We start from the raw sequence: 14032 nt of genomic DNA on the forward strand, positions 1-14032 counted from the left end.
TGTGCTTGTGGTGTGTGTCTTCCCTGCTCCAGTGTTGTGTCCCTTGCCCTGCTCACTGGTGGCCTTACCCCCCCACCCCCAGTGCCTGACAGATAGCAGTGGTCACCAGGTGATTGTTGAATGACTGGAACAGCGCTTCGGCGGGCCAGCCTTTCTGAGTCCTCGCTTTGCTTGAATGTTTTGGGTGGCCTTCCTCAGCCCCTGGGTGACACCACCCTCTCCTCCTCCCTGGGTCACTACAGGCTCTTCTCCTCTCCCACCCTCTGTTAACCTCTGTTTTCTCTCTACCCATTTTCCCTGGGGAAATCTCTCAGTGGTTCAGGCACCCTTTCTTTTGAATTTCTCAGGAATCTCCATCTCTTAGAGCAGCTCTACCTCAGGGAATCTCACCGGGGTGGGAGAGGGGATGACATGGATTTGGCAACACCTGGAGATGTTTTGGTGGCCACAGCTGGAGGAGTGTTTCTGGCAAGAGGCTGGGGAAGCTTCTAAATGCCCTGCAGTGCACAGGACAACCCCCGACAACAAAGAATTAGCTGGCCCCAAATGCCAGTAGTGCTCAGGGGGAGAGAGTCTTCTCTGCGTGTTTAAAGGGGGCCTGTGTGCAGCAAGTCTTGGTCCCGTTCCTGCCCCGCCCTTTCTCTGTCCCTGTCTCTGCTCCGCTCAGAGCCTGGTAAGTTACACAAAATATAAGATTTACCATCTTAACCATTTGTCAGCGAGCAGTTGAGTACTGTTAAGCATAGTATTAAGCATTGCCTCCAGAACTTTTTCACCTTGCAAAACTGAAACTGCATACCTTTTTTTTTTTTTTTTTAAGATTTTTTAATTTATTCATTTGACAGAGAGACAGCCAGCGAGAGAGGGAACGCAAGCAGGGGGAGTGGGAGAGGAAGAAGCAGGCTCCCAGCCAAGCAGGGAGCCCGATGCGGGGCTCGATCCCAGGACACTGGGATCACGCCCTGAGCCGAAGGCAGACGCTTAACGACTGAGCCACCCAGGCGCCCCCTGAAACTCCATACCCATTAAACTAACAAATCCCGTTTCCTCCAGCCCCTGGCAGCCACCGTTCTACTGCCTGTTTGTATGAATTCGACTCCTAGGGACTTCATATCCTCATATAAGTGGAATCATGCAGTATTTGTCTCTTTGTGACTGGCTTATTGTACTTAGCATAGTGTCCTCAGGGTCCCTTCAGCCCTTGTGTCAGAACTTCCCTGCTTTTTAATGCTGAGGAGCACTCCATGGTATGGGCGTGCTACATTTTGTTAATTCATTCATGCATTGATGGGCTCTTCGGTTTTGTCCGCCTTTTTGGCTCTTGTGAATAATGCTGTTGTGACCATGAGCGTACAAACACTCTCTTCAGGACACTGCTTTCAGTTCCCAGAAATGGAATTATTGGATCGTATGGTAGTTCTGTTCTTAATTTTTTTAAGGCATTGCCGTACTTAACTTTTTCCATGGTGGCTGTAACATTTATGTTCCCACCAACAGGGCGCAGTTTCGTTCCATCCGTACCAGCGCTTTGGGTGCTGGTTTTTGGGTGCTGTCCTGATGGGTGCGAGGTGGGATCTCTTGGTTTTGATTGGCATTTCCCTGATAGATACTGGTGTTGTGTTGAGCGTCTTTTCTCTCTCTCGCTCTCTTTTTTTAAGGTAAATTCTTAAATTTGTGTTAACTGCACAGGGCTTTCTCAGTATGTAAAATATCGCATCCTAGTGGTAGACCTTGGACAGATGAGCTGAAAAGGACAGAACGCAGCAGAAGACAGTGTGCTTTTCACACCCCCAGACTTCGTCCCCGACTGTCGGAAGGTGGTAGTTCCTTCTGAGATGTGGGGGCGAAGGGACTGCTTTCACAAACTCTTTTTTTTGACCTGATGGAGTTGAAAGTGCAGCAAAAGCTCTGAAGAGCTTTTAGAATTTAATCAAGCGGATGGAGAATTGGTGGAAAATTCAGTTCCGTTAGTCACATACAGTGATTAGTTCTCTGGAGGGGAAAAAGCATTTTTCCCCCAAATGTATACCTAAATCAGGTGGGAGTAGATTTTGAGGATTTGTGCCCGTCACGCTGCAAAGAGCTATAGTTATGGAGAATGCCGTTGTGTCTTGTGCTTATCCCATCTGTGTCTCTTTGGAGAAATGTCTGAAGTTCTTTGCCTGTTGTTTAATCGGGTGGGTGTTTTTGTTGTCATGGAGTCCTTTGTTCACGTGGGAGTTCACAGCCTTTTCGTTCTCCAACGTCTGCGCTCTCCATTTGGCAGCTCCTTCCCCCCCCAAGCAGAGTGTGTGTTAAGCGTCGCCCTCCTGCCCAGTGCCCATTGCCAGCAGCACAGAGGTCACTGAGCGTGCTCTTGTCAAATGCCCGAGCAGCTTAGCCAGACTTGGACTGGAATTATGTTACTTAATGTTCATCAGGCTTCTCAGTTTGTGGTTCCTTAGACCCTGGTCACCTGCATTTCTGTTCTGCCTCGTGGATTCGGAGTTTCTTGCGGGCAGAGACCAGGTCCTGTCTCTCCTGATGACACTCAGGGTAGCCAGCACGTGGGTTTGTGCGTGCTAGACACTCAGCACGTTTTATTTGGTATTCTTTCTAGAAGAGAATGATGCTGTGATACACTTCAAAGTAATATACTTTGTATGAATGGCTTTACAAGCATCCCAGGTTATTTCTAGAATATGTTCTCAGCATAGGATTCTTAGGTCAGAGCAGAGATAGATCTGTTTTGTGGTATGGGCTTCATTTCTCCTAACTGCTGTATTCACCGAAGCTTTCTAGGTCACTTTGTGAATGCATCAGCTTTCCCGTTGCCTGTGGGGTTTGTTTTTTTCCCCCCCGTTTTTTGTCTAATAGATGTAAGAGTTTTTACCTTGTCATTTTCATGTGTCAGAGCAAAACATTTTAAGTGCCCTCTTGATGCCCAGTTCTGGACCTGGGGCTGAGGTGGGTGGACGGGTGCAAAGGTACGGCTCCCACATAGGGTAGTTACAGGGTAAGGGGGCAGGTTCTGGGCAGACTGAAGTGTGAGGATGGCCCCTTAACAACACGCCTTCCCCCCCAGGGCTGGGGCCTGCTGGGTCCCCGAAACGAGCTGTTTGATGCAGCCAAATACCGCGTGCTAGCCGATCGCTTTGGCTCTCCGGCCGACAGCTGGTGGCGCCCGGAACCCACCATGCCACCAACTTCCTGGCGGCAGCTGAACCCTGAGAGCATCCGGCCAGGGGGACCTGGGGGCCTGTCCCGCTCCTTGGGCCGGGAGGAAGAGGAGGATGAGGAGGAAGAGCTGGAAGAGGGGACCATTGATGTCACCGACTTCCTGTCCATGACCCAGCAGGACTCCCACACCCCACTCAGGGACTCGAGGTACAGCTGGACGTGGGGGTGCAGGGAAGCTGCATCTTGACACGGGGCTGGGTGATGTTCCCTGGGAGCCTTCTCTGAAACGGGAGGGTCCCTGCCCTGCATCTCTGCCTGCGTGTCCTGTCATTCTACCGGTGCGTCTCCCATTCTGCTGTGTGGTTGGGCTTCTGCAGAACAGCAGCAGGGACCCTCCCTCCGGGTCACACTTGGTCCCTCCAAGGCCCAGCCACCACTCTGCCTGCCCCTGGGCCCCTGCCGCCTGCCCTCAGTTATCTGTTTGGGGGAACTGAGGGAGTGTAGTCGTGCCGTATGTCGGAGAGGATCACAGGCCACGCGAAGACGCCGGGCCTGCCATCTTTTCCGTGCCTCCTGCCGTACCCTGCAGTGTCCTAGCCCCCTGGGCTTCAGAGCCGGAGGTGAAATGGGCCCAGGAAGAGATAGAGCTTTTTCACCTGAACTTTTGGTCCTCCCAGGGGGGGTTCCTTTGAAATGACAGACGACGACAGTGCTATTAGGGCTCTGACCCAGTTTCCGCTTCCCAAGAACCTTCTGGCCAAAGTGATTCAGATAGCAACGTCATCCTCCACAGCTAAGGTGAGTCAGGTCTCCTAGGAGTGCGTGTGGGTGGGGAGCTGGCTTGTTGTGTCTGCTGGTCCCAGGGATCAGGTAGGAGGGAAGGTACAGGTGTGTGGGAGGGCCAAGGTTACCTATACCCTCAGCCCCGCACCTCGGCCAGTCCTAGGCTCACGGTCCTTGGACTGTGAAGAGGGTGAAGTGGCTGGGACTGAAGTTGGTGTGGGAGCTTGGGGGCTGGGCTGGCACCGTGGGAGCAGGAGACCCGAGTGGTCCGGGGGTGCTGGCAGGAATGGGGTGGGGATGGTGCTGTCTGGCTGGGGTTGAATTTCGTCTCTGTGGCCGGGCTCAGGGCTTCAGTAAGCACAGCTTCTCCCTAGGGGTAAGGCCTTTATGCGCCCCCAGAACGTGCCTGGTTCTGGCTCAGGCTGACAGGTTCCACCCGCCGCTGCCTCCATACTGTTTGCTTCGAAGGTGCTGGCAGCACAGTGGGCTAGGAGGGTAGGTGGCAGCACTGCCCAGACACTGTCTTCTGCCGTGAAAGCGCAGGACGGCCGGAGACGCCAGCCCTGGTCTCGGGAGCTGCGGCCCTGTGGGCTTGCTTCTGCTGTCCGGTGGCCCATCTCTTGTGGCCGATGTTTGGCACCTGCTGAGATGGGGGTAATTCTATCGCTGGGTTCCTTGGCATTCTGAGAACTGCTTCCTCCGCCTTTTCATAGCCATCTCTCTTGCTTTCCATATAGAACCTCATGCAGTTCCATACTGTGGGCACGAAGACCAAGCTGTCCACCCTCACTCTGCTCTGGCCCTGCCCCATGACCTTTGTTGCCAAAGGGCGCCGCAAAGCAGAGGCTGAGAATAAGGCGGCAGCCCTGGCTTGCAAGAAGCTGAAGGTGAGTCGGGGGGTCCCTGGCACGATGCGTGGGGGGTCTTGGAGCTCCCCTACCCTTGGTGAACCGGTGCAGTTCTCCAGGAGACAGAATCCACCACACCTGGCCTTTGGCCTGAGCACAAAGCATCTGGTGTCCACGCCTTGCTTGTCGGGCTGTGCGGCTGCTGTTTCCAGGAACGTCTCACTCCCTCCAAAGGTGCTCTGCCTGTGAGCTCAGCCTTTTCGGTGATGTTGCCAGAACCCAGGTGAAGCTGGAAGGGGACATGCATATTGTTTGAATGACACAAAGCTGGTGGAATGGTCCCTGTACTGTGTCAGACTTGGTGTCTAGAAAGAGCTGGATTACCTGGGCTTTGTGGGCAAAAGACACAGTAAGGCATTCCCTGGGATGGAGATTGACGATTCCGTGAATCCCAGGGTGAGGCAGTTCCCCCGAAGAGGTTTCGGAGGCCAGCTGTGCCCGGCGGCGGGAGCGAGCACTGCTGTGAGGGCCCGAGAAGCAGGCTCTGAACCCACATCGACACAGGTTTAGTGCAGAGCAAGGGGACCAGGAGGCCCTGCTCTTTGCTCTGGTCAGATAGACCTTTGGTGCGTGTTCAGCTCTGGGGACCCCATTTTAGACACAGCTGATGGTGAGAGGTAATGAGAGCCTGGAGGGATTGGGGCGCCTGGGGGGTGCGGTTGGTCAAGCGTCCGACTCGGTTTCAGCTCAGATCATGGTCTCGGGGTCCTGGCACCGAGCCCCGGTGGTTGGGTTCCACGCTCAGCAGAGAGACTGCTTGAGAGTTTCTCCCTCTGCCCCTCCCCCCACTCGCGCGCGCACTCAAAGGAATGAATGAGGGAAGGAACGAACGAACAAACGAATGAACGAACGACCGAACGACCGACCGACCGAATAAAATCTTAAAGAAGAGGGAGGGGAATAGGCACCTGGGGCTCCGGAGGGCAGAGGCTGACTGATGGAACTTGGTGGTAGTCTGAATTCCAGCTGGATAGACACTGCACCGATGATCAGTCCTGCAGCGAGGGCGAGTCGTGTCGTGGGAAGGAGCGAGCCCCCAGCTGTTAGCAGTGTGGAGAGAGCCGCTGGCTGGCTGCCGGTCAGGGGCCACAGGGAAACCCGCAGGCCTGGGGAAGGTGGAAGCCTCTCCGGGAGCAAGGTGGCTGTGGGCACCTCGTGGCCCAGGGACTGGATGCTTGCCCTTGAGGTCGGCCAGGAGCCCAAGGAAGGGGGCGGGCCCCTGTGGGGGCAGTCTTCCTGAAGGAGGGAAGTCTTGGAGCTTTAGGATGCGAGCAGTCCTGATAGCACAGGGGACAGGAACACAGGACCGGTTTTGCACGCTTGCCTGAGGTGTTGGGATGCCTTGGGTTAGGTCTCTTGAGGTGACGTTGGACAGGTAGGGAAACGACGCGGTATTTATTGAGTTGTGTCAATAGACATTTCTAAGAAATTCTACCTGCGTTTGTATGATGGGGTCACTGGTGGAACGGGTGCCATGTGGAGACGGGGTGGGGTGGCAGCTGGACCAGAGGTTTGGAGGGGGCGGGGTGTGCTTTGGAGGTAGTGCAGACGGGGTGCTGTGAGGCTGTGATGGGGTCAGTAAGGGCCCAGCCCTCCTGGCTTAGAGGTCCGTGCTGGGAATTCATAGAGGCGAGACTGGGCTGTTGTGGGGGCCCCAGCTGCTCAAGGAGGGATGTCTGAGGGGCAGTTCTCTTGGACATTCCAGGTCTTGTTTTTCTTGGAATGATTTTAACTAGTTAAATTTTGGGATGTGTACATTTTCTGGGTTCCTAATGACTCTTTTCTTACAATGTCTGCTAAAAACCAAAATCTCTTAGGGAAGCAGTTGCCCTGCGTGATTTCTCTCTAGCTCCCGAGCCTGTCTGGGCTGGTTCTGGGGAGGCAGGGGCCCAGAGCGAGCTGTACGTGTCCCTTCTGCAGAGCCTGGGCCTGGTGGACCGCAACAACGAGCCGCTTACCCACGCCATGTATAACCTGGCCTCCTTGCGTGAGCTGGGCGAGACGCAGCGCCGGCCGTGCACCATCCAGGTGCCTGAGCCCATCCTCCGAAAGATAGAGACGTTCCTGAACCATGTAAGAGAGCCCAGAGAACCCCTCCTCACCCCTGCCCCCCTCCAGCTTCTCCTGACAAAGCCTCCACGTGCGGCGGGCAGCGCTACCCGCCCGTTGTCCCCACTGAGGCCAGAGCCTGGGTGGCCCGGAGCAGCCCTGTCTTGCCTGCGAGCGTCCTCAGGCAGTTGTGCCCGGAGTGCCCCACCAGCGGGCTGGGCCACAGCGTCCGGCCCAGGTGAACCGTGTGGAGGGGCTTGCGAGTGAACGAGGGAGGAGGTGTCCGTCTTTCACCGTTGTGCTTGCTTCTCCCATCCCTCAGTACCCTGTGGACAGTTCCTGGATTTCCCCGGAGCTCCGGCTGCAGAGTGAGGATGTCTTGCCCTTGGGCAAGGACTCAGGGCCCCTGAGTGACCCTATCACGGGCAAGCCCTACGTGCCCCTGTCAGAAGCCGAGGAGGTACGTCTGAGCCAGAACTTGCTGGAGCTGTGGCGGCGGCGAGGGCCGGTCTGGCAGGAGGCCCCCCAGCTCCCCGTGGACCCGCATCGGGACACCATCCTCAATGCCATCGAGCAGCACCCGGTGGTGGTCATCTCTGGGGACACGGGCTGCGGCAAGACCACGCGCATCCCCCAGCTGCTGCTGGAGCGCTACGTGACCGAGGGCCGCGGCGCCCGCTGCAACGTGATTGTCACCCAGCCGCGCCGCATCTCCGCCGTGTCCGTGGCACAGCGGGTCAGCCATGAACTGGGCCCCTCTCTGCGCCGGAACGTGGGCTTCCAGGTGCGGTTGGAAAGCAAGCCTCCGGCCCGTGGCGGCGCCCTGCTCTTCTGCACCGTGGGCATCCTGCTGCGGAAACTGCAGAGCAACCCCAGCCTGGAGGGCGTGAGCCATGTCATCGTGGACGAGGTCCACGAGCGGGACGTGAACACAGACTTCCTGCTGATTCTGCTTAAGGGCCTGCAGCGGCTCAACCCGGCCCTGCGGCTGGTGCTCATGAGCGCCACGGGCGACAACGAGCGCTTCTCCCGCTACTTTGGTGGCTGCCCTGTCATCAAGGTGCCGGGCTTCATGTACCCGGTCAAGGAGCACTACCTGGAGGACATCCTGGCCAAGCTGGGCAAGCACCAGTACCCGCACCGGCACCGGCACCACGAGGTGAGGGGACCCGCCCGCCCTTGCCCTCCCCAGCCTCTCCCCTGGCTTCCCCGCCTCCCTGTCCCTGTGGCGCCATGGCCTAGGGTGAGGTCGTGCTCCCGAGTCTCGGTGTCCTTGACAGAGACAGAATGATCAGGGCTTCTGGGCGCAGGGGCGGTGAGGGTTGGGGGTGACCTGTTGAGTGCCTTGGCCTCATCGAGTCACAGAGTGACTGCGTCCTTGCTCTGGGGCTGTGACTGTGGCCTCTCCCCCCACCACCCCACCCCAGTCTGAGGATGAGTGTGCACTCGATTTGGACCTCGTGACGGATCTGGTTCTGCACATCGATGCCCGAGGGGAGCCAGGTGGGTGCTTTCCCCTCTGCCCTGTGCCCACCCTGACCTCCAGCTGCCGAGTGATGGCTCATGCCTGCAGGGCCCCTTTACAGGTGGGATCCTCTGCTTCCTGCCTGGTTGGCAGGAGATCAAAGGAGTGCAGCAACGCCTCCAGGAGGCCCTGGGCATGCACGAGAGCAAGTACCTCATCCTGCCAGGTGAGAGCGGGCGAGCGAGGCGTGATGGCCCCAAGATAACAGCGCCCTCTGGCCTGGGGACCCTGACCCAACTGGGACTCAAGGGGCCTGGGTTTCTGACCAGGCTGCCCTGCTTTTGCTGGCTTTTCCACCTTGCCTAGGCACACATGTTCTTGATCTGGGCCTCAGTTTCATCAAAATGGGTCAAAATCCTTGCCCTGCGCCCTCATCACAGGGAACAGGAGCAGTGCCCATAACCAGCGTGTTCTTGCTGCCCACCAGTGCACTCCAACATCCCCATGATGGACCAGAAGGCCATATTCCAGCAGCCGCCAGTTGGAGTGCGCAAGATTGTCTTGGCCACCAATATTGCGGAGACGTCAATTACAGTCAATGACATCGTGCACGTGGTGGACAGCGGTCTGCACAAGGAGGAACGCTATGACCTGAAGACCAAGGTGGCACCCGTCTCCCAGGCCCAGCCAGCCCCCGGGGGAAGAACTACAAGTTCCGAGGTGGCCCCCAGCCCAGATCAGCCTTGGACCTATGTGTGTCCGGAGAAGGCCACACTGTGGGCTCTCGGCATCCCTGTCGTGGGGGGGCTGTTGAGGGGTTAAGTGAGGTGAAGGCCAGACAAGGGGCAGCACTGAGGAAGGCCTGTTGGCCTCTGCGTCGCTGCTCACCTGCCCCCTCCCCCAGGTGTCCTGCCTGGAGACTGTGTGGGTGTCACGAGCCAATGTGATCCAGCGCCGGGGCCGGGCAGGCCGCTGCCAGTCGGGCTTTGCCTACCACCTGTTCCCGCGGAGCCGGCTGGAGAAGATGGTCCCTTTCCAAGTGCCAGAGATTCTGCGCACGCCCCTCGAGAACCTGGTGCTACAAGCCAAAATCCACATGCCCGAGAAGACGGTGCGCCAGAGGCGGGCTGGGCTGGGGCTGGACTTGATGAGGCACAGGTGGGACGCGGGGCTTACGGCGGGCTCTGGCTGCTTCTTGCTGTAGGCAGTGGAGTTCCTTTCCAAGGCCGTGGACAGTCCGAACATCAAGGCGGTGGACGAGGCTGTGATCTTGCTCCAGGAGATCGGTGAGTGGGGTGGGGCCGGGCCGGGCCGCAGAGTGGCTCTCAAGGGTGAGTCTGACAGCTGAGCTGTTGCAGGAGTGCTGGACCAGCGGGAGTACCTGACCACCCTGGGGCAGCGCCTGGCCCACATCTCCACCGACCCCCGGCTGGCCAAGGCCATAGTGCTGGCCGCCATCTTCCGTTGCCTGCACCCGCTGCTGGTGGTCGTTTCCTGCCTCACCCGGGACCCCTTCAGCAGTAGCCTGCAGAACCGGGCGGAGGTGGACAAGGTCAGACCCAGCCCCTCCCCCGCCCTCTGTCCTGAAGCGGCCGCTGCCGGCCCTCACCGTGTGACCTCGGTGCCCCCTCCCGCTCCCTCCCAGGTGAAGGCACTGCTGAGCCATGACAGTGGCAGTGACCACCTGGCCTTCGTGCGGGCCGTCGCCGGCTGGGAGGAGGTGCTGCGCTGGCAGGACCGCAGCTCCCGTGAGAACTATCTGGAGGAAAACCTGCTCTACGCCCCCAGCCTGCGCTTCATCCACGGTCAGTGCCCACCTCCATCCCGGCCCGGGCCTGTGGTTCCCCAGCCTTGTGGCTTAGGGGGCCGCAGGCTCAGCCCGCCTTCACCTCCCCAGGACTCATCAAGCAGTTCTCGGAGAACATTTACGAGGCCTTCCTGGTGGGGAAGCCCTCGGACTGTACCCTGGCCTCTGCCCAGTGCAACGAGTACAGCGAAGAGGAGGAGTTGGTGAAGGGTGTGCTGATGGCGGGCCTCTACCCCAACCTCATCCAGGTGCTGCCTCGGGGAAGGGGCCGGCGGGCCACAGCCTCCTCTCCCCACCCAGGCTCCTCGCTCAGCCCGCCCATCTCTCCTCTCATCCTGGCAGGTGAGGCAGGGCAAGGTGACCCGGCAGGGCAAGTTCAAGCCCAACAGTGTCACTTACAGGACCAAATCAGGCAACATCTTGCTGCACAAGTCGACCATTAACAGGTGGGAGGCAGGCAGGGCCGGGGAGGGGCGGCTGGCCTGGTTGAGAAGGGTGGGCTCACCCCCGCCCCCTATGCCGCAGGGAGGCCACGCGGCTGCGGAGCCGATGGCTGACGTATTTCATGGCTGTCAAGTCAAACGGCAGCGTCTTCGTCCGGGACTCCTCCCAGGTGCACCCGCTAGCTGTGCTGCTGCTGACCGACGGGGACGTACACATCCGTGGTGGGTACTCGCTCGCCTTCCGCCCCACTGCTGCTTGGGCTGGTCTGTGTCCTCGGGAGCCCAGCCTCACGTCTGTGCCGCCCCTTCCTCCTCCCCCCAGACGATGGGCGCCGGGCCACCATCTCTCTGAGCGACAGTGACCTGCTGCGGCTGGAGGGGGACTCCCGCACTGTGCGGCTACTGAGGGAGCTACGCCGGGCGCTGGGCCGCATGGTGGAGCGGAGCCTGCGCAGCGAGCTGGCCGCACTGCCACCCGGCGTGCAGCAGGAGCACGGGCAGCTGCTGGCGCTGCTGGCGGAGCTGCTGCGTGGGCCCTGCGGCAGCTTCGACGTGCGCAAGACGGCGGATGACTGAGCCCCGTTGTCTGCTGGGGCTGTGTACAGAGTGCAAATGTTTATTTAAAATAAAGTTCTATTTATCCCTTGTGAGCATTGCTCTCCGCTGGGGGCTCCTCTCTTGGGGCCCCAGCACCCACGCTCCTGCTCCTTGCAGGGCCAGGGCCGCCGCTGTTTCGGGGCCTGCGCGGCCAGCACCCTGGCCAAACAGCCCTGTCCTGGCAGGCCGGGCCAGCAGGTACTGAACGCGCGCTTGCACCGGCCTCCCCCCTCGGGGCCAGCGGTCTGCAGCGGGTTCTCACCGAATCTGGCTGCCGCCTCCTCACCCCGAGCAGAACCGGGGAGAAGTTCCACAGGCAGCGAAGGCCACTTGAACCTTAACCTTCAAGCAGCCTTGGGTTGTATACATACAACCAAGCTCGTGGCCCTTCCTTGAGCTGGGACTTAACTGCACAGCAGCCCCCTGAGGCCAGGGGACAAACTGGGGGCAAGGTCAGGGATGCTGCAGGTGGAGACAAACCAGGACGTACAGAAGATGCAGGGCCTGCGTGGTGGGACATCATGAGCTTTATTTACTCTTGAAACCGGTACAACAGAATCACAGATTGACACAGGCAACGGCTGAGCCAGAAGCAAACTGGGGGTACAGAAACGGTGCACCCCCACATGGCTGCAGGTGGTCCACGGCACACGGGGGCCCCCGTCCCCACTGTCAGGGTGCCTTCGCTTCTCTGGCTTGGGGGACACTTCAAGGGAGCTGGGACCAGACCGCCCTTCACAACAGCGACCACTCCTGCCCACCTAGACAATTCTCCACGAGGGCCACCTCTCCCACCCCTACCCTCGGACCAGCTGGCCACCTTGGCACGTGTGTGGCCCTGGGACTGACACAAGGAGGGCACAGGTAACTTCAGGCCCTGCACGCTCTACCGCTTCTCCCCAGCTTCCTTCTGCCCCCTCCTCCTGACAAGACACGGTGCCCCAATGTCCTTGGCGCACCACTTCCTGCAGTCTCTGGCGCTGGGAACGCTTCCTCCACAAGACCCCAGCGGCGTGTGCTCGGGAGCCGCGGATGTGGTGGCCCACCGCCCCGAGGGAACTGCCACCTCAGAAGTGAGAACCTGCCGGCCCAGATCCCCTCCCTCCGCACAGAGGTCCTCTCGGAACCCAAGCCAAGAAGTCCTACCTTCTAGGCTCCAAGGGGGACAGCGGAGCAGGGGTGGGCAGGGCGAGGGGCCAAATCTGGTGGCCTCCTCAGGGGCAAGTCTGCGCTGTAGGAAATGCTCTTCCAGAGGAGACGCCCTCGAAGACTCCCCGGCCATTTCACTACAAACTGTTACATTTTAATCCTTTATTAGAAACCATGCAAACTTTAATACAAAAAAAAAAAATACAAGTGCAATAAGAATCTTCGTGTCAATACAATTCCCGGGATTTCTCCTCATTGCAGCCACCCCAGGCCGGGCCTCGCTGGGACACCCCTCCACAGGCTGGCCTCACCTCTCCCCCTCCCCAGTCAGGCTGTAAATGGGGGGGGAGATGGCCTGTCTCATGCCTTTTTAAAAATTTCCACACCTGATTCCCCATCACCCACATGAGTTCTGGACATCTTGGGCTCCCTGGTAACTGAGGGCTCTGGTGTCCTAGGCCTGCGAGTCTGGAGGATTCTGACCTCCAAGCCCTTCCCTGTTTCTCTAGCCCCAAACTTGTATCTCCCAGTAGATCCCAGGGAATGAGACAGAGAAGAGATGCCAAAACCAGCCTCTTGGTTAGAAAAGAAAAGCAGCATACACACAAAATCCCAGAACAAGCAGTCCACACTCTGACCAGCCCCTAGAGTGCCCTACCTGCTCTCCAGGCCACAGGCCCTGCACCTCACCTGCCCTGCCCACACCTTCTCCGGGGCCCCAGGCTGCCCAGGCTAGGGCAGCCCCTGAGGCCTGACCTCCTGGCTGGAGGCTTAAGGATCTCCCCTCCCTGTTTCCTTTAACACCTACTGAGGACTTTCATTAAGACATGGCTTCACCTGCAAAACTCCTCTACCAGTTTTTAGGTTATTAAGAAAAAAAAAAAAAAGATAAAACAAGAAAAAAGTATGACAGCAGCTAAGCAGGTATGGGAAGCAGTGGGGCCAGTCAGATCGACCCCTACCTAACTAACTTGCAGCAAGAGGCGCCTGGCTCCCCCTGCACGGTGGGCACCATGGAGGGGGTCAAAGGGAGAGGCAGTGGCTTAGCGGGCTCCGGGGATGCAGTCAGCATCCTGCCACTGCACGGCCATCCAATTCCACTCTTCAGGTGGACCCAGCGAGGAGGGAAGGTATGTCAGTTTCTCTTGGGTTTGGTCCAGAAAACCCAAAGAGGAGGTTGGAATCCGGTTCCCCCCTCCTAGATCCCACAAGATCCCAAGTTGGCCTCCCCAACCCATTCACCTCCCAACCTCGTCTGTGGAGCAGTGCGCAACGATGGGACAGGAACAAAGCAAGGAGCGGGGCCCAGGGCAGGGAGCAGAGAAGGTTTGGGGGCGGGCCGGCTGCTGCCCTGGGCAAGCCAGGCAGGGGGAGGGGGTGGGGCCTGGAGGACCGCACAGCACCCAAGCCGAGTAGGGTCTAGAGAACAGCCCGGGAGAGGGAGCCAAGGGCCCGGGTGCCTGAGCTGGGGCCGCCAGGGAAGTGGGGGGGGCGGGAGACAATGTCAGCCCCATGGTCGGTGCGGGCCCTGGCGTTTGCCCGGAACATCAGCCTGTAGGTCTCAATCTGCAGTGACACGGGAGGAGGGAAGGGAGGGGGTAACGAGGGACACAAGAGGGGGAACACGGGGGACGGAAGACGAGACCAGAATGTCATCATTAGATGCCTGGAA

The 14032-nt window shown here is 58.8% G+C and overlaps 2 protein-coding genes across 15 annotated transcripts in view; one reads left to right on the forward strand and one right to left on the reverse strand.

The window, feature by feature from the left end:
* DHX30 (DExH-box helicase 30) overlaps window positions 1-11264 on the forward strand; it is a 29553-nt gene extending 18289 nt beyond the window's left edge. For all 4 annotated transcript variants that reach the window (XM_011223027.3, XM_011223036.3, XM_011223030.3 and 1 more), the window contains 16 exons: window positions 3065-3366; window positions 3837-3957; window positions 4680-4829; window positions 6771-6923; window positions 7222-8058; window positions 8327-8402; window positions 8486-8590; window positions 8852-9027; window positions 9269-9475; window positions 9569-9650; window positions 9723-9916; window positions 10010-10169; window positions 10262-10419; window positions 10514-10617; window positions 10697-10836; window positions 10937-11264. In XM_011223027.3, coding sequence (XP_011221329.1) covers window positions 3065-3366; window positions 3837-3957; window positions 4680-4829; window positions 6771-6923; window positions 7222-8058; window positions 8327-8402; window positions 8486-8590; window positions 8852-9027; window positions 9269-9475; window positions 9569-9650; window positions 9723-9916; window positions 10010-10169; window positions 10262-10419; window positions 10514-10617; window positions 10697-10836; window positions 10937-11190 — 3219 coding nt within the window. In that variant the 3' untranslated portion in view covers window positions 11191-11264. The remainder of the gene's footprint in view (window positions 1-3064; window positions 3367-3836; window positions 3958-4679; window positions 4830-6770; window positions 6924-7221; window positions 8059-8326; window positions 8403-8485; window positions 8591-8851; window positions 9028-9268; window positions 9476-9568; window positions 9651-9722; window positions 9917-10009; window positions 10170-10261; window positions 10420-10513; window positions 10618-10696; window positions 10837-10936) is intronic.
* A 456-nt stretch (window positions 11265-11720) lies between these two features.
* MAP4 (microtubule associated protein 4) overlaps window positions 11721-14032 on the reverse strand; it is a 182910-nt gene continuing 180598 nt past the window's right edge. For 8 of the 11 annotated variants that reach the window (XM_034658226.1, XM_034658227.1, XM_034658235.1 and 5 more), the window contains one exon: window positions 13785-14026. In XM_034658226.1, the coding sequence (XP_034514117.1) occupies window positions 14019-14026 (8 nt within the window). In that variant the 3' untranslated portion in view covers window positions 13785-14018. Of the gene's footprint in view, window positions 14027-14032 lie in introns of all 11 variants that reach the window. The other 3 variants (XM_034658234.1, XM_034658224.1, XM_034658223.1) reach the window with 2 other exon arrangements.

This window comes from Ailuropoda melanoleuca, chromosome 4 (genome assembly GCF_002007445.2).
Source record: "Ailuropoda melanoleuca isolate Jingjing chromosome 4, ASM200744v2, whole genome shotgun sequence".
NCBI lineage: Eukaryota > Metazoa > Chordata > Mammalia > Carnivora > Ursidae > Ailuropoda > Ailuropoda melanoleuca.